This window comes from Primulina eburnea, chromosome 11 (genome assembly GCF_022965805.1).
Source record: "Primulina eburnea isolate SZY01 chromosome 11, ASM2296580v1, whole genome shotgun sequence".
Lineage (NCBI taxonomy): Eukaryota > Viridiplantae > Streptophyta > Magnoliopsida > Lamiales > Gesneriaceae > Primulina > Primulina eburnea.
The window spans coordinates 349,007-376,796 of record NC_133111.1 but is presented as its reverse complement, the minus strand read 5'-3'; the positions used below and the strand labels follow the sequence as shown (position 1 = coordinate 376,796).

The 27,790-nt window shown below is 38.8% G+C and overlaps 1 protein-coding gene across 1 annotated transcript in view; it reads left to right on the top strand.

Moving 5' to 3' along the window:
• The window catches only part of LOC140805012 (ferredoxin-dependent glutamate synthase, chloroplastic-like), a 33,960-nt gene extending 8,807 nt beyond the window's left edge, over window positions 1-25,153 (top strand). The window contains exons 13-33 of the mRNA XM_073161190.1: window positions 670-827; window positions 9,063-9,192; window positions 9,522-9,580; window positions 9,694-9,799; window positions 10,424-10,520; window positions 10,665-10,780; window positions 10,998-11,195; window positions 11,582-11,692; window positions 11,810-12,049; window positions 12,139-12,237; window positions 12,483-12,578; window positions 12,712-12,909; window positions 13,009-13,083; window positions 13,389-13,517; window positions 13,600-13,698; window positions 23,218-23,360; window positions 23,438-23,531; window positions 23,925-24,163; window positions 24,259-24,337; window positions 24,458-24,541; window positions 24,692-25,153. Coding sequence (XP_073017291.1) covers window positions 670-827; window positions 9,063-9,192; window positions 9,522-9,580; window positions 9,694-9,799; window positions 10,424-10,520; window positions 10,665-10,780; window positions 10,998-11,195; window positions 11,582-11,692; window positions 11,810-12,049; window positions 12,139-12,237; window positions 12,483-12,578; window positions 12,712-12,909; window positions 13,009-13,083; window positions 13,389-13,517; window positions 13,600-13,698; window positions 23,218-23,360; window positions 23,438-23,531; window positions 23,925-24,163; window positions 24,259-24,337; window positions 24,458-24,541; window positions 24,692-24,853 — 2,712 coding nt within the window. The 3' untranslated portion in view covers window positions 24,854-25,153. The remainder of the gene's footprint in view (window positions 1-669; window positions 828-9,062; window positions 9,193-9,521; window positions 9,581-9,693; window positions 9,800-10,423; window positions 10,521-10,664; window positions 10,781-10,997; window positions 11,196-11,581; window positions 11,693-11,809; window positions 12,050-12,138; window positions 12,238-12,482; window positions 12,579-12,711; window positions 12,910-13,008; window positions 13,084-13,388; window positions 13,518-13,599; window positions 13,699-23,217; window positions 23,361-23,437; window positions 23,532-23,924; window positions 24,164-24,258; window positions 24,338-24,457; window positions 24,542-24,691) is intronic.
• The last annotated feature ends 2,637 nt before the right edge of the window (window positions 25,154-27,790 follow it).

Genomic DNA, 27,790 nt, shown 5'->3' with positions numbered 1-27,790 from the left:
TTTTATGATTTACAGTATCAGTGAATTGCCTGCTCTTTATCACACATTTATTTCGGACTAAAAACTTTGGCATTTGAATGACTGTACTTTCTTTATTTTTTTTCCTGTGCATTCAATTAAAAAAAATCATTTTTCAAATTCTTTGTTTTTAAGTAGTATGGATTCCTGCTGGCACGTTCCAGCTTTGTTACAGTTTTTCTTCATGAATTACTTAATATGTAAATGCTGAGGAACTTATTGAAAAAAATTGCAGCAAATTTTTTGAGGTTATTATTAGCCATATAATATAGGAAGAGAAAGTGCGAACAGCGCAATGGGATGGGGAAGTATAGGTTTCGTTTTATGGATCCTCAAGTTTGATCTCTCCTTTTCAAACGATTTTTCCATGGGATTATCCCACTCATTCATCATAAGAATAGGTTCCATCACATGGGCAGTCAGCTCTGTGATTGTCTTGGGGCTTTTCTTTCTTTATAGTTTCTTTGATTTCTTCTACCACTGTTTTGTTCACTCTTGGTCACATGCTGTTATATTCAATTTCTAGCCTTTTGCAGTCGTTAGCTTGTGTACCTATGCATTTGTTCTCTATTTTTTGGGTAGGCTTTCTAGTTCTTCTTTTACAAGTATTCTAATGGTTGGCTTAGCATTATAATGCTTCGCTTTCTTCAGGATGCAACTCGGCCTGCAATTCCAATACTTCTTGCTGTGGGTGCTGTTCACCAGTATCTGATTCAGAATGGACTGAGAATGCAAGCTTCCATTGTCGCTGATACAGCACAGTGCTTCAGCACTCATCAGTTTGCATGCTTGATTGGATATGGTGCAAGGTAATCCTAATTTTCTCTTAGCTGCTTCCATCTGCGACATTACCATGAATAATGTAGTTACAGGTCATACTTCATTGTTTGCAGCTCTTCTATTGGTTTTTTTATAACTTGTGTTTTTTGACAGTGTTTCTGACTTATGGGACAAAAATGCAGACTTGTATAATATTGGATAAATATTTTCATTTTGTTTACACATATCCAATATCATTTGTGATGATTTATATAGATTAGAGTATCATAAGGGTTTTCTTAACGATGTCATTGAGAGTTATTTCTATTTACAACTTTTGTTGTTGAGAAGCTAAAAAAGCCGAAGTATTTCTTGTGTACGAGTTGCTAAATTTCGAACTCCATTTCTAAAACATTCGACAAGATGTTTAAATTCAGTTTAAGACATTCTTATCCAAAATAAGTCGTTGATTCCTTGAATCCAATTAATGCAAGGGTAGCATATGGCACAGTTGTCCCCCCCCTTACCCTTTCTTTCCAACTTAAATACTTGCAGCATTTTTCATGGTGTAGCTTAACAAAACCCTAGAGAGAGAATTTTTCAAAAATTCTCTCTCCTTCATCTTAGAATCGTCCCATCGTTCACTTCTGTTCTCCGGATCTTCGACGACGACGACCGCACCTTCTCCACTGGCCCCGGCGCCGACAGCTGGCCGCCGACAATCGCTTTTCACTCTCAAAGGTTTCATCTTCTTCAAGTCGGGGTCTTCTGCTGGTGCATTATTTCTGCTCAATGTCTCACTTCGCCTTCGTCTTCTTTTGGCGAAACCCGTCCTTTGTCTTCGTCGCCGGAAATCGCTATCTACTCTCCGAGGTTTTGTCTTATTCAAGCCCGAATCTTCATCATCTCCTTCCTGCTCATCGTCTACATTCTTCTTCGTCTATTTCCGGCGAAACCTCCCTCAGTTTGCGTCGTTCTCTGCTCACGACTGGTACTGGATTATTCTTGCCCACCGAATCTATTTTCCTTAGATATGTACGCTAGGAATAGTATGATCAATTGGAGATCGTCACCTGTAACTAGGCCAGTAGCTCGGGATGAAATGATCAAGATTGAACACAAAGATTGAACACGAATTGTTCACGCTGAAATTGGGAACTGGAGGTCGTTCGATATGGTGGTCCTAAAGAACCAGAAATTCGAGTTATATGATTTTGACAACGGTCATGTATAAGATATTGGCCAAGGTCTTGACAAGTAGACTGAAGAAAGTTTTGAGTAATAAAGTCGCGGAGAACCAGTGTGCTTTTATTCAAGGAAGACATATTCTTGACTGTTGCCTTATTGTGAATGAGATTGTGGAGGAATATAGACGGAAGAAAAAGAAAGGCTGGGCGCTTAAAGTTGACTTGGAAAAGGCGTACGATAATGTCGATTGGAAGTTTCTGGACTTTGTGCTACGCAAGAAAAGGTTTGGTGATAGATGGAGGAGGTGGATTATGGGGTGCGTTTCTAATGTTTCTTTCTCGATATTTATTAACGGGAGGCCTCGGGGAAAATCTAAAAGGGAGAGAGGACTCGGACAAGGGGATCCATTATCACCTTTCCTTTTTAACCTAGTCGTCGATGGTTTGAGGCAGATGGTAGACAGAGCCAAGGTAGTGAACGAAGTGAGAGCACTCGAAGGAGGTAGAGAAAAAATTGAAATTTCGCATATTCATTTTGCGGATGATACCTTGTTCTTTGCACACTGAAGTTTTTGAGAGGAAAAATTCACTTCTCATTGATCACAAAAGAGGTATATAAATACATGAGAGAGTACAACTAAACCTACTGAAAAAGATAAAGCAAGATCCCCAGAAAATAGGAACCAATTAACAACCTAAGCTACAAGAAAAGATAAGATCTAACTAACAAATCAGTCTAAAAGATAAGATATATGCTGGAACGCTAGTTTGACTAACAACACTCCCCCTCAAACTAGCCGATAAATGCTTGTAAGACCAAGTTTTATCATTAGCTCGGTAAAGGTGGGACGAAATAGAGCCTTAGTAAGGATGTCTGCAACTTGCTGTCGAGAGAGAACATAGGTCAATTTTATCACATTGCTCTCGATCTTCTCACTGATGAAGTGCCCGTCTATCTCGACATGTTTAGTTCTGTCGTGATGAACAGGATTTGTGGCTATAGCAATAGCAGATTGGTTATCGCACATTAGATGAATACTGAAGTTGAGAATTTCATCTCCTTTAGAAGACGATCCAACCACATTCCTTCACATATCCCTTGAGCTAAAGCACGGAATTCAGATTCTGCACTACTTCTTGCAACTACGTGTTGCTTCTTGCTTTGCCACGTAACAAGATTTCCCCAAACAAATGAACAAATTCCAGAAGTGGATTTTCGGTCACTTGGAGAACCGGCCCAATCAGCGTCAGTACATACTTCGATAGATCTATTAGGTGACTTTGTAAACATGAGGCCTTTCCCTGGATCAGTTTTGAGATATCTAAGAATACGATATACTGCTTCCATGTGCACATCTGAAGGATCACTTAAGAATTGACTAACTCGGCTCACAGAGAAACTAATGTCCGGACGTGTGTGAGTGAGATAGATTAACTTCTCTACGAGGCGCTGATATTGCCCTTTATCCGCTGCAGCTTCTTCAGATCGAGGCATCAGTCGAGTGTTTGGGTCCATTGGAGTGTCAACTGGCCGACATCCACTCATTCCTGTTTCACTGAGCAAATCCATCACATACTTGCGTTGAGACACAGAAATTCCCTTAGTAGACCGAGCCAGTTCTAAGCCGAGAAAATATCTTAGGTGCCCCAAATCTTTGATTTCAAATTCACTTGCGAGAAGTCCTTTTAATCGTCGTGATTCATCATTGTTATTCCCGGTGAGTATGATGTCATCTACGTATACAATACTGATGGTGATACGTCCATCCTCAAAGAGCTTATAAAAAAGCGTATGATCAGCTTGTGACTGAGAGTAGTTATCCAGTTTCAATACCTTGGTGAACCTCTCAAACCATGCACGCGGAGATTGCTTGAGTCCATACAAGGCTTTCTTGAGTCGACACACTTTACCCGTTGTTTGTTCAGATTCAAATCCCGGGAGAACATCCATATAAACCTCTTCAAGCAAGTTGCCATTCAAAAATGCATTTTTTACGTCCAGTTGGAACAAAGGCCAGTCTTGATTTGTTGCAATGGATAGCAAGACTCGGATAGTGTTTAGTTTAGCAACAGGAGCGAAAGTTTCTTGGTAATCAATACCATACGTTTGTGTGTACCCTCGTGCCACAAGACGAGCTTTGTAACGATCAATGCTTCCATCTGCCTTTTGTTTCACCGAGTACAACCACCTACAACCCACGGTTTGCTTCTCTGGAGGAAGTTGAGTTAGGATCCAGGTTTCATTATTTTGTAGAGCTTGATACTCTGTGAGGGTAGCTGATTTCCACTCCGGAATCTTCATTGCTTCGTGAACAGATCTAGGAATGGAAATCTCATCTAATGCTGTCACACAAGCCTTGTATTTGGTAGATAGATTTGAGTATGATACAAACCTCTGGATAGGGTGATTGGTGCAGGTCCGAGTACCTTTTCTCAGAGCAATAGGAAGTTCCGGACTATAATCATCTCCTGGTGGTCTCGGTTGCTGATCGGTACCAAGTTCGAGAGTAGGCGAAGTGCTAGTATGTTCAGGAGAGCTTGTGGCAGACGATTGGTGGTGCTGATTTTGTTCAGGTACATGTACTCGTTGTCTCCGAGTGTACATTTTTATTGGTTCATCGAGGGCCGAAAGATGTTTGGGATAAGCACACGGAGATATGTTGGGAGAGTCAGAACCAGGAGTGGCAGTAGCTATCTGCATAGGGACAGAGACTGGAGGAGTGTTAGGAAGAGGAATGTGATCAGTATTTTCAAGAAGGGATTCCCAATTTAGTGACTCGTAAGGAGTGTGGTTCTCCCCCTGAATAACATTCTTCGAAAAATAGGGCTTATCCTCAAAGAATGTAACATCCATTGAGTGGAAGAATCTTTGTGTAGTAGGGCAGAAGCACTTGTACCCTTTCTTGGAAGGAGAATATCCTAGAAAAATGCAACGAATTGAGCGAGGATCAAGCTTAACACGATGTTGGGAATGGACATGAACAAAGGCCGTACTCCCAAAAAGTTTGAAAGGTATATTTGTGATTAAGTAACTACTAGGGTATAAGGACAGAAACACATCTAATGGACTTTTGAATTTGAGAACACGAGAGGGAAGGCGATTGATTAAATATGTGGCTGTGAGAACAGCTTCACCCCAAAATTTTTTAGGTACATTGGATTGAAAGAGGAGAGAACGAGTCATGTCGAGTATGTGGCGATTCTTTCTTTCTGCAACACCGTTCTGTTGTGGAGTATCCACACATGAACTTTGTTGCATGATACCATGAGCTTGAAAGAAAGGGCTGAGTGTTCTGTTAAAGAATTCCCTACCATTATCGGTTTTGACTACCTGAATATTGGTTTTGAATTGAGTTTGAACCATGGCATAAAAGTTTCTAAAGATCGCTATAGTTTCAGATTTATCTTTCATAAGGAAGGTCCAACTTAAACGAGTGTGGTCGTCAATAAGCAAGAGAAACCATCTAGCCCCGGTGATATTTGGAATCCGATTTGGTCCCCAAATGTCACCGTGAATGACAGAAAAGGGTGTGCTTGGTTTGTATGGAACCGGGGAAAATGTGCCACGAGTGTGTTTGGAAAATTGACAAATATCACAATGAAATAAGTTTGGATTTTTATTGATGAACAGAGAAGGATACAATGTTTTTAGATAAGAAAAATTGGGATGGCCAAGACGATAGTGCCATAACATGATTGCACTATCTTTATTAGACTGACTTCCTAAGTGGCTTTCTAATTTATTGATTGACCAACACTGAGGACTGTCACACCTTCTCGGTTTAGGTTGGTTTTGAAGAAGATAGATGCCGGAGCAAAGTCTAGCACTGCCAATCGTCTTCCCCGAGCTCATATCCTGAAATACACAACAATTCGAATGGAAAGTTGTCACACATTTAAGGTCACAATTGAGTTTGCTCACGGAAATAAGATTACAATCAATGGTTGGAACAAACAGCACAGATTGAAGGACAATGGATTCAGATATATGAATTTGGCCTTCTCCAATTACTCGGGTGCGAGTACCATCAGCAATACGCACTATTTGGTAGTTGGTGCATGGAGAATATGTTGAAAATAAGGATCTGTCACCTGTCATGTGATCCGAGGCTCCGGAGTCAACAATCCATGGAGTAGAGGATGACTGAGACACATGAAGACCAACACTAGGGCTGTTGGTTACAGCAGTAGATTGAGTTCCCACCTGAGAGAACATTTTCTGTAGAGCATCCATTTGATCTTTGGTGAAAGGTGTGGTTGCATGATGGTCAGGCTGTGTAACTGTGTTTGCACGGGCCTCTCTGTCTTGGTTCCGATTTGGCTTCCAATCAAGTGGCTTACCATGAATTTTCCAACACGTTTCTTTTGTGTGACCTGGCTCTTGCAATGGTCACACCAAGGATGACCTTTAGGATGATAATTGCTGTTGTTGCGAGAGGCAAGAGCAGTAGGATTGGTGGGTGTATCACTAGTGGAGATGAGAGCTGAGGTTTCAATGGTTAGTTGACTGTCTGATTGGCCGAGTATGACACGTTTACGGCTCTCTTCTCGGCGGACTTCAGAGAACACTTCACGAAGGGCTGGTAGAGGTTTAGTCCCGAGGATACGGCCTCGCACATCATCAAGAGTCTTGTTTAGACCCATAAGGAATTTGAATATGCGCTTGGTCTCAATAATTTGACGGAAGAAGACACTGTCGTCCGCACATTTCCAATTATAAGACTGGAAGAGATCCAGTTGTTGCCAATATCGGGTAAGTGTGGTGAAGTACAAGGTGACAGATTGCTCACCTTGTCGGAGATCTTGCAGTATACTCTCAATGTGAAATAGTTCAATGGTGTTTTCAATGCTAGAGAAAGTATCACGGGCCGCATCCCAGATTTCCTTTGCTGTAGAGTACAACAGAAAGTTCTCGCCAATGTCTATGGTCATCGAGTTGATTAACCAAGACATGACAAGATTGTTTTCAGAACGCCAAACTTCGAAGTTCGGGTCATTTTGACTAGGCTGAACAGCAGCACCAGAGAGGTAATCATCTCGTCCTCGTCCACTGATGAACATCATCATGGATTGGGACCATTGGAGATAGTTTTTATCAGTCAATTTATGACTGGTAATCAAACTAGTTATAGGACTATTTTCAGAAGGATAAGAAGAAGATGAGGGAAATGAAATAGATCCCTTTGGAGATTTTTCAGATTCATCACCCATGGCTCTGATACCATGAAGTTTTTGAGAGGAAAAATTCACTTCTCATTGATCACAAAAGAGGTATATAAATACATGAGAGAGTACAACTAAACCTACTGAAAAAGATAAAGCAAGATCCCCAGAAAATAGGAACCAATTAACAACCTAAGCTACAAGAAAAGATAAGATCTAACTAACAAATCAGTCTAAAAGATAAGATATATGCTGGAACGCTAGTTTGACTAACAACACACACTCACAGAGACATGTGTTGGCAATAGTGGAAATACTCAAATTTTTGGGTATTAAACCGGTTTTGAAAATTAATCTGGAAAAAAATGTTGTCTCGGGATTGAATATTTCGGAAGAGTAAGTCGATGGATTGACATTAGCAATTGGGTGCAAAAATGAAAAGTGGCCGATTAAGTATTTCGGGGTGCTTTTGGGAGGTAATCCTACGACTATGGAATTCTGGTAACCTGTGGTATCCAAAATGTCCAAAAAACTAGCCAATTGGAATCGTTTCTCTCGAGGGGGGGTCGACTTACCTTGATAAAGGCCATGTTGAGTGCGATGCCATCTTACTTTATGTCTCTCTTTAAAGTGCCAATTCGGGTGGCAAAAAAATAGAAAAATTAATGAAGGATTTCTTGTGGGACGGGGCAGACGAGGAGAAGCGTTGTCATGTCGTCGGGTGGGAGCAAGTTTGTAAACCAAAGGACAGGGGAGGCCTGGTACTGGGGAATATATGCTTGACGAACAAGGCTCTTCGTAGAAAATGTTGGTGGAGATGTTCAGTGGAAAAAGGGACGTGGAAAAAAGTAATTAAGAGCCTTTATGGTCTTCAAGATAATGGGTGGGACGTGGGGTTGGCGGGGAACTCGACATTTAGAAGCCTTGGAAATGGGTTTCTTCGTTAAAAGACAGATTTCCATCTTTGTTTCAGATTTGCAATTTAACCAACAAACCGATCTATAACTTCGTAGATGTTGTCGATAGCGGGGTTCAATTATATTTTCCAATGGGATGTGCGGTTTAGAAGAGATTTTAATGAGGTCGAAGTAGGTGAGTTCACTAATCTTTTAAGGGTCTTAGAGGCAGTAAAGTTGGAGTTGGGTAACGAGGAATTTAGAGTTTGGTTGGGGGATTCTTCCGGTTTGTTCTCTGTTCGATCTTTCTACGACTTTTTTTTCCAGATTTCAAACTTCCCTTTATTCTCCTACTATCATGATATCTGGAAAGTACACGTGCAACATAGGTTCAAGTTTTTTCGTGGATTGTGGCTCTGGGAAACTGTCCTCATGCGACTTGGTGCAAAGAAGGTGGCATACCTGTGTCTTATGCTCGCAATGGTGTTGCTTATGCCGAAAGCAAGAGGAGAATAAGGACCATCTATTGGTGCATTGTTCTTAATGCCAGTGGTATTTGGATAAAAGTGTTAAAAAAGTTAGGTTTTCAATGGACATTCCCGAGTAAGGCGCAAGACCTATTTATTATGGAGCCAGGGTTGCCCACAACGAGAAGATTTATGAGTTTCTGGTATATGATAACTCATTGCATATTTTGGTCGATATGGTTGGAAAGGAACAATAGAATATTCGAAGATGTGTCGTAGTCTGTGGACGAAGTCTGGGAGAAAATCAAATTCAGAGTCGCGAATTGGACGACTAAGTTGCCAGAGTATAACCATTTATGTACCTCAGACTTAGTTAGGGATTGGAATTTTGTATGGTCATGATGATTGTGTGGTAGTTTTTTATCGATCTCCCTTGTAACAAACGGGTCTTGCGGATTGCTCCTCCGCTTAAAACTTTCTATTATTATAATACTTGCAGCCTTTTCTAATTGTTCTTCAACTGGTCAGTGTATGAATCAGGCAGTTTATTGTCCTTGTTCATGTGTATACAGTGCTGTATGCCCCTACGTGGCATTGGAGACATGTCGTCAATGGCGGTTGAGCAATAAAACGGTGAACCTGATGCGGAATGGAAAAATGCCCTCTGTGACTATTGAACAGGCTCAAAAGAATTTTTGCAAGGTTTGTACACCACAGCAGTTTTGGTTATGCCTTTTTTAGAAAAATTTCACTCAGCTTTTTATTGCCTTCAATTCATGATAATTTATATCTTGTTCCTCAGAAGTGTTGTACTCTGTTTTAAAAAAGAAGTAGCCGTGTACTCTCAACTTGAGTTGGCAGCAATTAAACTATCGTCCAAAACTAGAAATTGATGTTCTTTTGTATTTATGAAGCTTTTCTGAAGGCTCGTGATAATGTTCATTTTCAATTGAAGTGCTTGAAGTTCTATTTTTCTTTTGAATTTTTTTCATACTTTATTGATTGAGAAATTGCCGTAAATTTTATTTCAGGCGGTGAAATCTGGCCTTTTGAAAATTCTATCGAAAATGGGAATCTCACTGCTCTCCAGGTATGCTCACATTTTCGGGCATTTTGGCATTGTAATTACTAACCTTCCTAGTTGTTGCATCCCTATATTTCTATTTTCTGAACACCTATTCTAATTAATGTACCTTTATTTAGTTATTGTGGTGCTCAAATATTTGAAATCTATGGATTGGGCGAAGATATAGTGAACATTGCTTTTTGTGGGAGCCCATCAAGCATTGGTGGATTGACGTTGGACGAGGTAATAAACCTGATAGGAATGAGGCACGTGACTGAGGTTTTGTTGCTTAAGTTTATAGTTGAAACAATGATGTCAAATTGGCTTGTTTCTTACGTATAGGACAGGTTGGGGACCAGTAAATTTTTTACTTTATTTATCACTATTTTATGCACATGTTTCGGTAAATCGTTCCATGGTGCTGTGTTTTTGAATATTTGATTCTCCCATTGAACACAATATTAAATCCACTTACTTATATACTTGCTGATAGGTCCTTTCGGCTTTCACATTTGAATATTATACTTGCGCACTTGGGCATGATAAGATTTTGTCTGGTGACTCGAAAGTGCACTTATTTGTTGACTCAGATCTGGATATCGTACTCGATTGTTTTTGTTCTAAGTATGTGAAAAATTGAGAACTGCTTAATGCATATTGCATAATGTTTCTAAAAATTGGATAATAGGCTATAAATGCTGTGGAGATTGGAAGAAATTTTAAATTATTTTTCCGTATGACTGAGGTTGGGTTCAATTCTATACAGACTTTCATATACATGAATGCATACAGCTAGAACTTTTCTCATTTTTGTATCTAGAATGGTGCAAATGATATCCAGACCTTTTAATCATTTTTCTTTTGCAGTTAGCAAGGGAAACTTTGTCGTTTTGGGTTAAGGCTTTCTCTGAAGATACAGCAAAAAGACTTGAAAATTTTGGATTCATACAATTTAGGCCTGGAGGTACTTTATTGCAAATGAGTCCAGTTGTTTTTATAACACATTTATGTTTTCTATTTTCACACTCACAGCAATTTGTGTTCTCATTGTTCAAAATCGTCTTTTACCTCAAAAGGTGCTAAACATATTATCGTTTCAAAATCAAAGGTGAATATCATGGTAACAATCCAGAGATGTCAAAGCTGCTTCACAAAGCCGTCAGACAAAAGAATGAAACTGCATATTCCATTTACCAGCAACATCTGGCTAACCGACCTGTGAATGTGAGTTGCTTCTATTGCATGTATGTATTTCCTACAGATTCTTGATTTCAAGAGCATCCCACTTGAAGCGGTGGAACAAAAGAATTGATCTTCCTTTTGATTCAGTTTATTGGAAGATGTGGAAAGTGTTGACTTGCTCACCTTTGTCCCTCTAATGGGCTGTTATTTGTCCACACGATCAATAATCAATCATGAAAAATCTATTTACTGATTCCAGGTGCTTAGAGATCTACTTGAATTTAAAAGTGATCGTTCCCCAATCCCTGTTGGAAGAGTTGAGCCTGCTTCGTCTATTGTTGAGCGATTTTGCACCGGTGGCATGTCGCTTGGAGCCATTTCCAGGGAAACTCATGAAGCAATTGCTATTGCAATGAATAGATTGGGTGGAAAATCTAACTCGGGAGAAGGGGGTGAGGTAATCAACTTTATAGTTATGTACGGCTGTATTTGATGTTATAACATATAGGTTGTATCCAGCAAAACACGACTCTTTACACTGATTTGACTGCAATATAAATCAAATGGAATTCGGAAGTATCAATTTATCCGAGCCAAGGAAAAAAATTGATATGTTAATTGCATATAGCATACCACATGTTTTAATTCTAATAGTTTTCGTTTAATCTTGGCCATTCCATCAGATTTGGCTGAGCGCAGTTCGTGGTACTGAACATTGATTTCTGAAATATTTGGATCTGATAGAAGTTAAATATTAATCTCAGATAAATTTTATATTTTTTATTTCCCCGACTGTAAATATGTCCAGTTGCCCAGTCGTATTAAAGTTTCATCTTCATCTAGGATCCAATTCGCTGGCGTCCACTTACCGATGTTGAGGATGGGTACTCACCAACATTGCCACACCTTAAAGGTCTTCAAAATGGTGACACTGCTACAAGTGCTATCAAGCAGGTCTTGTTGCATCTGTGACACCCTTTGCATTCATACTTTTATTTGTAGGTATATACAGCCTAAAGAATGACATTTTTTTGTGATGAGTTAAATAATTATTGTTATTTGAGGTTTCAGGTAGCTTCAGGTCGCTTTGGTGTCACTCCAACATTCTTGGCCAATGCTGATCAACTAGAAATCAAAATTGCTCAAGGTGCAAAACCAGGTGAAGGAGGCCAACTTCCAGGGAAAAAAGTTAGTGCATATATTGCGAGATTAAGGAATTCAAAACCTGGTGTTCCACTCATATCTCCTCCTCCACACCATGATATTTATTCTATCGAGGATCTTGCTCAATTGATTTATGATCTTCATCAGGTGATGTGCTTGGAATATGCTCTGTTTTTACTTGTATGGACTAATGTTATCTTGGAATGTTCGGTTTATAAAGGTATTCAATGGTACAGGTCAACCCGAAGGCTAAAGTATCTGTAAAACTCGTGGGAGAAGCTGGAATTGGTACAGTGGCTTCTGGTGTTGCAAAGGGTAATGCTGATGTTATACAGGTACGTATTGAAAAGTAGATGAAAAATATATTACTATTATTTTCTTTTAATACTTCTTTTTCATTTGTTATGTGAACTTAGTTAATTGCTATGAGTTGACCGGTAACATATCAATTTTTTCTCGTGAAGTAAACAATCTTTTATGAGAATTATTGTTATATTCAAATACTACACTTTTATTTCAGTGATTTTTGTAATAAGATGGAATCAAGATTATTCAAAAACAAGTTTGATCTTGTCTTCAGATATCAGGACATGATGGTGGAACTGGAGCCAGCCCTGTAAGTTCAATCAAGCATGCTGGTGGTCCTTGGGAACTTGGGCTTACCGAATCACACCAGGTCCTTTTAACTCTTTGAGATACTGCTTCTCCTTTTTAATTCGATCTATGTGCCAAATTGATGGATTTAATTTGGTAGTAGACGTTTTGCTTTGATGGGTGTTGTGTTATCTGTCATCATAAATCTTTTCCAGATGCTCATTGCAAACGGGCTCAGAGAAAGGGTCATACTCAGGGTTGATGGTGGCTTCAAAAGCGGAGTTGATGTCCTTATGGCTGCAACAATGGGTGCTGATGAATATGGATTTGGTTCTGTAGCTATGATTGCCACTGGCTGCATAATGGCTCGTATTTGCCACACTAATAATTGTCCTGTTGGTGTTGCCAGTCAGGTGACTAGGATTTCTAGATAATGTTGTGTTTTTAAATTAATCCTGCCCGTTTTGTCACCAGTTGAGAATTGCTTCAAATAATTTTTTTTTTTTTGGCAGAGAGAAGAGCTAAGAGCTCGTTTTCCTGGTGTTCCTGGAGACCTTGTCAACTACTTCTTATATGTTGCAGAAGAGGTATTCTACATTTTGTGCCGTCGTAGTAAATAATAATCGAAATATTGTTCAAAGTGCTTAATTTTTTGTTTTCACCAGGTTTATTGGATGATGTGCCTTTACTTTTGAATGTTTACATGCTCGGCTCCTTGCATATTGTTTGAATGAATATTTTCCACTTTTAGATTTTGCTATGATGCTCAAGTGGATGCCATATTGCATATGCTTGCTAAATTGCATCCTTGCATCATTTTGTGATTACGAACAGATTATTTTGTGACTGCTTTTATGCTTTGCTTGATGCTTTGTGAACAATCTTTTGCCAGGTAAGAGGTATGCTGGCACAGCTCGGATACGAGAAACTGGATGACATAATTGGCCACACGGAGTTACTTAAACCTCGTGATATTTCATTGATGAAGACTCAACATCTTGATCTTAGTTATTTTCTTTCTGTGAGTGTTAAATAAATACGTCCAATCCATTATCATAGGGCTAATAAATGTCTTTGTATACTAATAAAGCTCTGTGTTTCAGAGTGTTGGATTACCAAAATGGAGCAGCACTATGATTAGGAATCAGGAAGTTCATAGTAACGGTCCTGTTCTGGATGATACATTGCTTTTGGACCCAGAGGTAACTGTTACTCCATTAGTTTCAAATGGATCTTAGAGAACTAAAGCTCCATCAATTTTTCCATTTGTTTATTTTCTGTTAAAAAGCTTCTACACAATTATTTTATCTTGCTTTGGCTTGTGATTTTGTCAATGGATCATCCCCAAGAATTTGATTCTGCATAAAAAATTCGAATATTGAATATTTCATTATCTGGAATGTTGAAGATTGTTGAAGATGTTAGATAAGATGTTTAAGAAGTTTAAATTAAGATTGCACATTTTAGATTTGTAGGGATTTCCTGATTTTGCTTATATATACTTCAGCATTATATATTTTATTATCAATGAATAAGAGAGAATGAATTATTTTCTTTATCCATAAAATATACCGAACTACATGGTATCAGAGCGTTGGTTGTAAACCCTAGCCGTCGCTGCCACCAGAGGCACGGGTATCAAACCTAGCTGCCGCCATGACCAAGTATGGAAACACGATGCCATCCTCTAATTCCGATAAACAAGCGGCAGCTCCGACACCTACAACCACAACTGATCTCTCTCCACTTCATCACCCGCCACAAGCTTAATGGCTAGAATTATCTGCAATGGTCTCAGTCCATCATGATGGTTATTTGCGACAAGGGCAAAGAAATTTTTATTTCTGGCTCTTCCAAACGACCGGCCACTATTAATGGAAAATTCAGGACTTGGAATGACGAGAACAACATGCTGATGTCTTGGCTTATTAATTCCATGCTCCGTGATATTGGAGAGAACTTCCTACTCCATTCTTCTGCCGAAGAAATACGAGATGCAGTCTGGGATACGTATTATGCCCGTGACAAAACATTTGAGTTATTCAGAGTGGAAGGCCTGCTTCACCATGTATTCCAGAATGAGGACACTGTCACGGCATATTTCAATGCACTCACCAAACTCTAGCAGCAGCTCGTCTATTCGAGTCCAATGACTGGAAGATGAAACACACTTCAAGATTTTGTGGAGACCAAACATCGGACATGATCCATCTCTCGATGAAGTTCGTGGCCACATCTTGGCCACAAAACCACTGCCAGGACTCCATGCAGCCTTCTCTGAAGTTCGACATTGCCGGAATTTAATGATGGGCTCTTCTCGTTCCACTATCGCTGACGCTTCTTCCCTTTGCTTCATCTCGGCCACCGACGGTGATACACTCCCTTCCCCACATTCTGCCACCACACATAACCAGCATATGCGGAATGGGCGAGTGTGGTGTGAGAAATGCAGGAAACCAAACCATACTGTGGAAACTTGCTAGCACATCCATGGAAAACCGGCAGACTGGAAACCAATCAGGGAACAACGTGCGAATTCAGCTGTTGTTGATACTAACTCTCGTATCTCGCAACAACCATTCACCTAAGACCAGCTCGATGCCCTTCAACGATTGTCCGGACAGATTTCTGCTCATCATTCTGCCCCATCTACGACACTACTAAGTATGGGTAATGCAGCACACCAAGGTGAATTTCTCATTGCATTCTCCTCGAATCAGGATTTTCATTCTGCCCCATCTACGACACTACTAAGTATGGGTAATGCAGCACATCAAGGTGAATTTCTGATTGCATTCTCCTCAAGTCAGGATTTTTCTTCTGCATGGATTGTTGAATCAGGCGCCTTTGATCACATGACTTGTAGTCTTTCACTTTTTAGCTCATACAAGCCATGTAGGGGCTATTATTCCGTACGAATTGCTAATGGTTCTAGTTTAAAGATCTTTGGCAAAATGGGGTTGCTGAACGCAAAAATCACCACCTTCTAACTTCTTGAAGTGTCACGGTCTCTTCTATTCACATACAAAGTCCCTAGCCATTTTTGCTGTGATGCTTTACTTACTGCCACTTACTTAATTAATCATATGTCTTCCCGTGGTCTCAACTACCAAACTCGTATCGAGACTCTCCTCAAACACATCTCCTCAATTTTATTCCCCTCAGCATCTTCGGGTGTTCTGCCGTCGTCCATATCCATTCTCAAGATCGTGGGATCTAGACCCGCGAGCCATAAAATGCATCTTTCTAGGGTACTCCCCTAACTAGAAGGCTATAAATGTTGCTCCCCAATCACAAAAACGTTTTATCACCCCCTAGATGTCACCTTCTTTGAAAACAAACCTTTACATCCCAATTTCTCAATTCTGGGGGAGAATGACACAAACAAATCTCCAAATTAAGATTCGTTTATCAATCCAGAACCTAACCACCTGTCAACTTCCCAAAATACACCACTCAAAGTTTACTGAAGAAGAAATGTGTTGATTGATGGTATCAAGGGAAGACAATCATTCAGCATGATTGTAGGGAATAATAAGGAAATAGTTGTATTATGGTAACTTGTATTATGGTAACTATTGTAATTAGCAATTAGAGATATTATTACTATAATTATCTGTAATGGTTAGACTATAAATAGGAGTAGTGGTAATTAGGACAATACAAGTGTAATTACTCTCATTGTTTTGAATATAAATTGCATTGCAATTCAACATGGTATCAGAGCCATATCCGAGGGGCTCTTAGGCGTTGAACAGGTTACTAACCTTGCTCGCTATCGGCGTTGAAAAGCCCACTGCACAAGACACTCTCCATCGCTGCCATGTCTGACGGAAAGAAGGAGGAATCTTCTATGGATGAACATGCGGGTAGCAAGATTACTTATGATAATCCTTCTCTGCAGATCAGTCCTGTCAAACTTGATGGAACAAATTATCTCGCGTGGTCGCGATCCTGCTTGCTGTTTATTCAAGCCAGAGGTATGCAGGGCTATATCAATGGGAAAATTACATCGAATCGGGCTGATACTTCCAGATGGGAGTCTGAGAATTCGCTTGTTATGTCGTGGCTAATAAATTCTATGCAACCACAACTCGCACGTGGATACCTTCTGCTGGACACGGCACAAAAAATTTGGGAGGCTACTGCTCAGACTTATTCTCAGTCTGGAAATGATGCCCAAATATACGAACTGCGGAGGAAGATCCATGAAACCAAACAAGGTGAGATGACAATTGCCCAATACTTTTCTGAGCTCAGCAGTTTGTGGCAAGAACTTGACTATTATCAAGATTTTCAAGCCTCATGCCCAGCTGATGCAACAAAGTTTCATACATTGGTCGAAAAAGAACGAGTGTATGATTTTCTAGCAGGGCTGCATGATCTCTTTGATCAAATCAGAGTACAGGTTCTTGGAAAAGACCCTTTTCCCTCCTTACGACAGACATATAACTATGTGCAACAAGAAGAAAGCAGAAGAAATGCTATGATGCCAATTATCTCTAATGAAGGATCAGGTATGTTTGTTGACTCACATAGTTACACCACAAAATACATTGCTGCTAGAAATACAAACAAAGGAGGTGAAGTACAAGATGAGAAAAGGTGTGAACATTGTGGGAAACCAAATCACACTAAAGCCACATGCTGGAGTATCCATGGCCGTCCTAAACGAGGCCGCGGGGGTGGAAGATTCAGTAGTTCACGACCTCAAGCAAATGTTCATGCTAAGGTTTATGAAGCTTCCTCCCACATCGAGCAACCGAGCGAGGAAACACCCTCCAAGGGACTAACCAATGAGGAGTTACAGACTCTCAGGCAACTTATGGCAAGAATTGAATCTCCTGGTACTATAAATGCCACTTCCACTCATTCCTCTCATCTTGCCCGCACAGGTATATCACGCCCATCTGCTCATACAACACAGTATACTCATTGTGTCGATAATAATTCATGGATTCTGGATTCCGGAGCCTCTGATCATATGACGGGTACTCGTGAAAAATTCCTTACATACTCTTTGTGTTCAGGTAGTGATAAAGTCCGTATAGCCGACGGATCTTTATCTTCTATAACCGGAAAAGGTTCTATCAAATGCACCTCTTCACTTGATTTACCTCTAGCATTACATATCCCTAGTTTTTCACATAACCTTCTGTCTGTTAGTGCCCTCACCAGAGATTTGAATTGTAAAATTGAATTTTTCCCTTCTCATTGTATTATACAGGAGCTGAGCACGGGGAAAACGATTGGCTATGGTAGAGTGCACGACGGTCTATACCGATTGGTTGGAGGATCTAGTGTCAAAAGTCATGCCTTGATGAGTGATTCGGACTCCACCCATCACCAAATCCTTCAGTGGCACAGAAGATTAGGGCACCCTTCATTTTATGTTTTGAAAAACATTTTTCCTCATTTATTCCAACAGTGTAATGTGGAGACCTTAGTATGTGATGCTTGTGAACTAGCTAAGCACACTCGAACTTCATATCCTGCCATTAATAATAAAAGTTCAGAACCATTTATGATAATCCACTCTGATGTTTGGGGACCAAGCCCAGTTGTCTCTCTATCAGGATATAGGTGGTTTGTAACCTTTATTGATTGTTACAGTAGGAAGACATGGGTCTATTTGATGCATGCAAAAAGTGAAGTGTTTGCTTGTTTCCAGTCTTTCCATAGAATGATTAACACTCAATTTGGTGTCTCTGTGAAAATTCTACGTACCGATAATGGTACTGAATATATGGAAAAGAACTTTCAATCTTATCTAGGCACTCATGGAATTATACACCAAACAAGTTGTGTCAACACACCCGCTCAAAATGGGGTTTCTGAACGGAAAAACCGACATCTTCTTGAGGTTGCCAGGGCTCTCATGTTCACAATGAATGTACCTAAAGTTTACTGGGGTGATGCAGTGCTCACAGCGGCATACTTGATCAACCGCATGCCTTTGAGGACCTTGAATTTCAAATGTCCATTGGAAATTATTCAAGGTACTAATTTTTCCAGTATCCCTCCTAAAATCTTTGGGTGTGTATGTTTTGTACATAAACATATTGGAGGAAAACTGGACCCTAGAGCATTGAAATGTATATTTGTTGGATATCCGACCACACAAAAAGGGTACAAGTGCTACCATCCACCAACTAGAAAGTTTTATGTCTCTATGGATGTTACTTTTCGAGAAATGGAAGCCTTCTTTCCCACCTCGTCACCTGTTCTAGGGGGGGACAATAACAATCATATAGAACAAGTGACTGGGCTAGAACAAGTGACTGGGCCTTTCACCGAGCAAACCTTTCCTGGACTGACTGGAAATCGCGGGCAGGGGGAGTATCAGGGGGAAACAATCTCAGATACAGATCAAGCTCCCCAATCCGAAACAGGAAAACTGGATTTACCTAATCTGCTGAGATATGCTCGCAGAAAGAAGGATGAAGCTACTCTACATAGCCAACCGTTGGTCCCGGACTCGACTCCTGCTGAATCAGGTAACCCTGAGACCGTTTCAAATGATATGGATAATGACCTTGATCTCCCAATAGCTCTTAGAAAAAAGACTCGGTCGTGTACTCAACATCCCATCTCTAGCTTTGTTTCATATAAATCACTAACCCCATCATATAGAGGTTTTTTGTCTTCCTTGCATTCTGTTTCCGTACCACAGGGATGGAAAGAAGCCATCAATGACCCTCAGTGGAAAGGTGCCATGATAGAAGAGATGAAGGCCTTGGTAAAAAATGAGACTTGGGAGCTTGTTTACAAACCTTCGGGTAAAATCCCGGTTGGATGCAAATGGGTATACACTGTGAAGCATAACGCAGACGGCTCTATTGAAAGGTTAAAGGCCCGATTAGTAGCCAAAGGATATACTCAGACCTATGGGATCGATTATCAAGAAACCTTTGCTCCGGTTGCTAAGATGAACTCCGTGAGGGTCCTCTTGTCTTGTGCTGCTAATCTTGGATGGGACCTACAACAGTTTGATGTGAAAAATGCTTTTCTACATGGGGAATTGGAAGAAGAAGTGTATATGGAAATCCCTCCAGGCTTCTCATGTCAGAAAACTGAAGGAAAGGTTTGTCGATTAAGAAAAGCCCTCTATGGTTTGAAACAATCACCTCGGGCATGGTTTGGTAGGTTTAGTGCAGCAATGACTACCCTTGGCTACAAGCAAAGTAATGCAGATCACACTATGTTCATCAAACATCTCAATGGTAAGGTTACCATCCTCATTGTATATGTGGATGATATAATAATGACTGGAGATAACCAAGAAGAGATGATGAGACTAAAGAAGCAGTTGGCCACCGAGTTTGAAATCAAAGATTTGGGCAAACTAAGATATTTCCTTGGAATAGAGGTAGCTCGATCAAACAAGGGTATATTTATCTCTCAAAGAAAATATGTCCTAGACTTGCTGAAAGAAACAGGAATGTTAGGCTGTAAACCAGCGAATACCCCAATTGAAGCAAATCACAAGTTACAAGAAGACGGCAGTAAGTTGGTTGACATTGATCGCTATCAAAGAATGGTCGGGAAACTAATTTACTTGTCTCACACAAGGCCGGACATATCCTATGCAGTAAGTGTAGTAAGTCAATTTATGCATCGGCCTCGATCCACACATCTTGAAGCTGTCTACCAGATACTAAGATATCTCAAATCTAGCCCTGGGAAAGGTCTCCTTCTTTCAAACAATGGCCATTTGGGAATAAATGGATACACTGATGCGGATTGGGCAGGATCCCCTAATGATAGAAGGTCCACCTCTGGATATTGTGTCTTCATCGGTGGAAATTTAGTTACTTGGAGGAGCAAAAAACAGACCGTGGTTGCTAGATCAAGTGCCGAAGCTGAATATAGAGCTATGGCACAAGGCGTGTGTGAATTGTTATGGATCAAGAAGCTAATGCAAGACATGAAACTCTTTCAAGAAGAGCCTCTAGTGTTACATTGTGACAATAAGGCAGCTATAAGCATTGCCAATAATCCGGTTCAGCATGATCGTACTAAGCACGTTGAGATTGATCGATTCTTTATCAAGGAAAAGTTGGATGACAAAAGCCTAAGAATCAGCTATACCAATTCGGGAAACCAGTTAGCAGATGTCTTTACTAAGGGCTTGTGTGCTAAAGTTTTCAATCCCTTCATGTGCAAGATGGGTATGACAGATATACACACACCATCTTGAGGGGGAGTGTTGATTGATGGTATCAAGGGAAGACAATCATTCAGCATGATTGTAGGGAATAATAAGGAAATAGTTGTATTATGGTAACTTGTATTATGGTAACTATTGTAATTAGCAATTAGAGATATTATTACTATAATTATCTGTAATGGTTAGACTATAAATAGGAGTAGTGGTAATTAGGACAATACAAGTGTAATTACTCTCATTGTTTTGAATATAAATTGCATTGCAATTCAACAAAATGTCACCAAGTGAAAAGACAACAAGAACAAGCAACCACTCCAAATCTATCCTACTTGGTCAGTTCCCGATGAAAAAAACAAGGTAATACCGAACTTGACAGTAATTCTCCCATACTAGACAACTGTGACATTGATAATAGACCTATTGCTTTAAGAAATGGAACCAGATCATGTACACAACATTTGTGTCATTTGACTCATTATCACCTGCATATTGTTCTTTTGCATCCAGTTTAGATCACGTACAAGTTCTAGGGTCTATCGAGGATTCACTCTTGGATCCAATTTCGAAGGAAGCTGCCTTTGATGAGATCAAAGCACTAGAAAAGAAAAAAATGGGAAATTACGGAACTCCCTCCGAGAAACGAACTGTTGACTGCAAATGGATTTTCATAGTGAAATATAATAAGGCTGATGGAAGCATTAAATGGTACAAAGCATGGCTTGTTGCAAAAAGGTATACTCGGTTGTATGGAATTGATTATCAAGAGATCTTTGCTTTTGTAGCTAGATTAAACACCGCCAGGGTACTCCTATCAATCGTAGCCAATCTTGACTGACCATTATTCCAACTCGATGATAAAAATGTGTTATTCGATGGGAAACTAGAGAAAGAGGTATACAAGGATATTCTCTCAGGATTTGCGACAGAAGCAGTGAAACACAAAGTGTGCAAGTTAAAAAAGGCCTTGTATGGTCTAAAACAGTCACCTTGGGCCTGGTTTCATCGATTCACAAATGTGTTGACAAAAGAAGGATACTTACAATGCCAGGTAGACCGCACGTTATTTTTCAAGCATAGTGAAGGAATGACTGCTGCCCTCATTGTTTATGTTGATGACATCGTTCTCACATGAAACCATGAAACTGAAATGTCCCGTATAAAAGATGTCATTTCAAGTATGGGGTAACCAAGTGACGTGGAGAAGCAAGTAAGTTTTGTTCATTTGTATGAGGTAACCAAGTGATGCGGAGAAGCAAGAAACAACTAGTTGCTGAAGCTGAATTCCATGCTTTGTCCAATGGAATCTATGAAGGCATGTGTAGAGATGTCAATGGGGCGGGTATGGGGCGGTTTTGGCTAAACCCGAAACCCTCTCCATGAAAAAAACTTTGACCCATTACCCGTCCCACCCCGGTTAAATATTCTTCGGACCCACCCCACCTCGAATACGTAACGGGACCGGGTAGACCCGTGAGACCCGAATTTTTTTAAAATAAAAAAATAATATTTCTTCTCACATGACTGAATTATGAAACATACAAGGCTCTAAATACAACATTATGAAAAATTAATTCATGTAGTCGACCATACTTAATAATAACAAACAAAGTATTTTCACAACATAAAGAATTACATAAAAAAAAGTTAGTACTTCTCCAAAAAAATCTTGACATCCCCAAAAATAAGTCATAAAATAATTTAAACAGATCAATATAAAATCAGCGAGCAAGCAATATTTAAGTCTACTAAGATGATGACCAACTATTCTTCCACTATTGCTAAAATCAGATTCAAATGCAACAGTTGACATAGGAATCGCTAAGATCGTTATGGTCGAGGTGAGTTACTAAAAAAATGAAAATTAATAAAACTGAAACCCTAAAATATTTATATCCACATATATGGGGCGGGTATTATAGGACCCATGACCCGCCCCATATCTGGACGGGTCTGAAAAATTGGACCCTAGACCCACCCAATAACCCATTTAGTATGCTCAAACCCACCCCATACATCCCTAGGCATGTGGCTTAAAATGCTATCAATGAATTGAAGATGGGGGATGGTCAACCATTTGAGATGATTTGTGAGAACCAAGCAGCCTTAAAGATTGCTAAGAATCTTGTGCACCACGACCGAACAAGCACTTGGAAATAGACAAACATTTCATAAGTGAGAAGGTTGATAAAAGAATAGTTGATCTACACTATGTTCCCTCACACTTGCAGCTGACTGGGTCTTGACAAAATCTCTCCATCGACCACACTTCGAAGAATTAAAGTCCAAGCTTGGCATGACAAACATGTACGTCAAGCTTGAGGGGGAATGTTGAAGATTGTTGAAGTTCTTGGATAAGATATTTAAGTAAAGTTTAAACTAAGATTGGATATTTTAGATTGGTAGGGATTTTCTGTTTTTGCTTATATAAACTTTAGTATGTATTATGTATTTTATTATCAATGAATAAGAGACAATGATTTCCTTTCTTTATCCAGAAAATATACCAAACTTCATGGAATATTTCATTAGCAATTTTCATTTCTCTCCACAGATAGCAGCGGCCATTGACAATGAAACGGTTGTGCACAAATCTGTAGAAATATACAATGTGGATAGGGCAGTTTGTGGGCGTATTGCTGGTGTAATTGCAAAGAGATATGGAGACACTGGTTTTGCTGGGCAGCTAAATATTATGTAAAACAATTGCACTGAACAGTTCTTATATTCAATCAATCTGAAACTTATGATGTAATTCTTATATTTATCTGCAGATTCAATGGAAGCGCTGGGCAATCATTTGCCTGTTTTTTGACTCCTGGAATGAATATCAGACTAAATGGAGAAGCTAATGACTATGTAGGGAAGGTAAGCTAATCCATTATCCGGATAGCTAATAGCACCTTTGTTACACGTTGGCGTTGGTATAGCAATGACACCATGAATATTGCACGTTTTGCCGTAAAAAGATATAGTTATTTATGGAAACTTAGGTATCCTTTTGAGATTTGAACTTATTTTGATCAGGAATCATTTTCTAATAATTGCCTTAAAGTAAAGAATCTCTACTTGTTCAACTCTGTTGTTTCAAGAAATGAACTCGATGATACCCCTTTTGTGGCAACTCTCTTCATTCTCCTACATTTTTTGTTCACATTGATGTGAAAACTGAAACTTTTCCTTTTTTTTTCTTTAATGGAAATGCATTGAAATTTTGATACTATACTTGGTTTAGTATCTAAAAATACACTACGCTTTAAGGGTATGGCCGGAGGTGAATTGGTTGTGACTCCAGTTGAAAATACTGGGTTCACTCCTGAGGACGCAACCATCATAGGAAATACGTGCTTGTATGGAGCAACAGGTGGTCAGATCTTTGCTCGAGGGAAAGCTGGGGAACGTTTTGCTGTGAGGAACTCACTTGCTGAAGCTGTGGTGGAAGGCACTGGTGATCACTGTTGTGAGTACATGACAGGAGGTTGTGTTGTTGTCCTTGGAAAGTGAGTGTTCACTCTTTATATAGCTTCACATGATTTCAAATTTTGTCCATGAAACATTTCAAGATCCCGAGTTATACTCCGTGTTGCTTTTTCAGGGTGGGTAGAAACGTTGCAGCTGGTATGACTGGAGGTTTGGCCTACATCCTTGATGAGGATGATACCCTCATCCCCAAGGTTCATGATGTTTACTTTTTTGTTTTTTTTATGTCACCTAAAAATTCATCCTACAAATTTGGGTGAATTGCATAAAACCGTTGTTTACTCTTTTGATGATACCATGAAAATTTGTTGCAGGTGAACATGGAAATAGTCAAGATCCAGAGAGTGGTTGCTCCAGCTGGCCAAATGCAGCTTAAAAGCCTCATTGAAGCCCATGTTGTAAGTAAACAATTTCATTTTTTCCACGGCTCGTTCTTTGCCTTGGCATCATGTCCACAATGCCAACCCATTAAGTTTCATTGTGCTCACCTAGTGGTGCCACATCAGTGTTGCTGCCATTTTTCTGATTTAGTTCTCCCTCGTATGTAGGAAAAAACCGGCAGCAGCAAAGGCGCGGACATTCTAAAAGAGTGGGACAAATATTTGCCACTGTTTTGGCAGTTGGTGCCCCCTAGTGAAGAAGACACGCCAGAAGCTTGTGCTGATTTTGAGCAGACATCTGCTGGAAAGGTCACTTTACAATCTGTTTGAGAAAAAAATGTTTCAAGCACTGAAAATCGTTCAAATTCATTAGTACTTGAGGACCTGCATCAGTGGAAAAGTTGGATTCTCTCGAAAATTTCATCCTATCTTTTTGGAATGATGCATCAGTCGGGATGGATTTGTGTAAGGGGTGTTTCTTAATGGTTGTTGGAGAGGTGGATGCATATAAATTGTAGTTCTCGGTCGCGTTTGATCCGCTGTACAGTGTTGCCGCAGAAAAAACAAGTATGTTGGCTTGCATGTTTTATAATAAAAGGGTGCATTTCTCAGTTTTTTCATGGCATTTAATATTCGTGATAATATTTGAATGCATCCGAATAAACTTCTATTCCTATTTCTCTCGTGAGAAGTCTATTTTACGCGAACTCCATCTTGTTATATTTTTTTTTCATTAGAATTACAATTCCATATGCGATCATGTGATACTTTAAAATATTAAGCAGTTCGACATCAATTAATGTAGACAGACATACAATGTACACAATTAAAGTCAATATTGAACAAAACTCTAGGTCGAATCTCACTTGCAAACATTTCTATGTGAAAGCTGGTTGTATAACATAAAGATACCGTGTTAGAAGGATTGTGTGTTTCAGAGTAAGTGTTGCATGTGGTGTTGCAATATTTAACACAACATGTATTAGAATAATTCAAGACACAAAACTTTATGTAAAACGATAATGGGTCATTAGGCTGAACCAACAAAGACCTCGGCCCATACCTACGTCATTAGGTTGAACCAGGGGCGGAGCCAGGATTCGAAATTACCTGGGGCTGGCTCCGTTCTATAATGTATTTAATAAAATAAATAATTAACTAAAAAATTTGAAATAAAAAATATGTAAACATTGACTTCATGAAAATATAGAACAAGAGTATTTAATACCTTAAAAAACAAGGAGCTAAAATACTACTGAAGTTGTGTTCTTCGCTTTTTCTTAGAATAAAACTCATTAATTATTAAATTGTTATCAATTTTTTCAACAAAATCTTGTTCGATGTAAATTACCATAGAATCTCCGACAAACTATGCTTCCATCTTGTTACGAAGAGTTGTTTTAACAAGTTTCATTGATTTTTTAAGTTAATTCAGCTTGATAAGTTATTTGGGTTGAAATTGATATTTTTTTTCACCCATAGACTAAATTGATGTATGATATTCTCTTAATTCCAAAAAAGATGTTTCAATTTTTTTACTCTTAAGAATCATTTTGGTCAAAAGCCGAAGTCAGTTCACTTCATTTTTAAAACCAACGATAAAAAAAATTATATTTACAAACATCAAAGAATAATATAGACATTAATAGAAAACAAAAGGCTTGATACATCATTTAAGTCATTATGCACAAAATTCAAATAATTGATAAATCATATAATATCACATACTACGATTCACATGGAAAATTGGCGCAATTTCTCAAAATCAGTACTTTATTTTTCTCAAAATCAATTCTTATATATATATACCAGTTCATACTAAAAAAATTAAAATTCTATAAAAATTTTAGTATTAATAGAAATTAAATAAAGATATAATAAAATATGTAGTAACTGCATAATTATATTATCATATTAGTTAAATTTAACATATTTGTGTGTTATTGTAAATATAGTCTACAAAATATATTTGGAATTTAAAGCTAATTTTAAAAATCAACTTACATTAAGTTCTTCAATCTTTTGAGCAAAATGCGATCGAAAGTCAAATTTGATTATAGGTATTTACAGAAGGTTATTTTAAAAAATTACTGATAATTAACAAAAATTCTTAAAATTTACTTCAATAAAATAAAGTTAACAAAACAAAAAAATAAAACAAAAATAAAAAATACAGAAAAACAAAAAAAAAAAATTAAATTTAGGTGGGGCTGGAGCTCACCTTTTAAAAACAAAAATACAAAATACAAAAAAAACAAAAAAAAAATTAAAATTTGGGTGGGGCTGGAGCCCACCCTAGCCCAAGGGTGGCTCCGACCCTGGGTTGAACCAACAAAGACCTCGGCCCATACCTACGCATCACTACTGGTCATGGATCGTTAGGATGGTCCAGCATGGGTCTCGGCCTATGTCCATGCACCGCCACTCATAGAATATCTCACTCCTGAAAAGTGGTTTTTTTTGCCTCCCCCAACACTTGAACCCAGAACCTCCAGGCATAAGTACCTAGATTCTTAAAGTGTTGGTACCAGTTGGTTCAGCCTAATGACCCAGTGCTTTAGGACAAAAGATTTACTAGAAAATACTTTAAGTTTACACAAAATAATGCTAGTAAATAATCCCTTGACACAATAAGAGATCAAAGTACATCTAAAATATATATCACCAAAATAATCAAACTACGGATGCAAACTCTAAGAAGTCAAAATCTTTTTCCACCGAAAAACTCTCAACCAACAATTCAACGAAGTCTTGTGGTCAAGCTTTTTCAACATCCACGACAACACATCAAAAACAACGAAAAGCCGCACATAGATTCTCCGTTCTTCGTTGCTATCTCTTTCTCTCATCGTCAAAAGTCTATTTCTGAAGCCTCTATTCTTCAATATATATAACATTCTTTAACCTAGAGATTATTCATTGAATAAATGTATACAAAACATGAACACTAGAGTTTCACTAAGAAATAAGCTCTTTTAAATAAAAAGATCATATAATATTAGTAGAAAGACAAAACTCTATATTTTTATGCACGATATTATTAAAAAAATAAAATATAATCAAGGAATTAATTATGCATTGCATGCCAAAACATTTTTCCTTTCAATCTCCCATTTATTGTCTTTCTAGACGAAAGAAAGAAAAATGTTTATCAACAGAACTCCCCCTGAGTTAAAGACTATCTTCTCATGAATTCAGCCAAGTTAGACGAGATGTGGTTAGCGATGTTGCAACCTTGGACTTGAACACTTATCGATATATTCAATA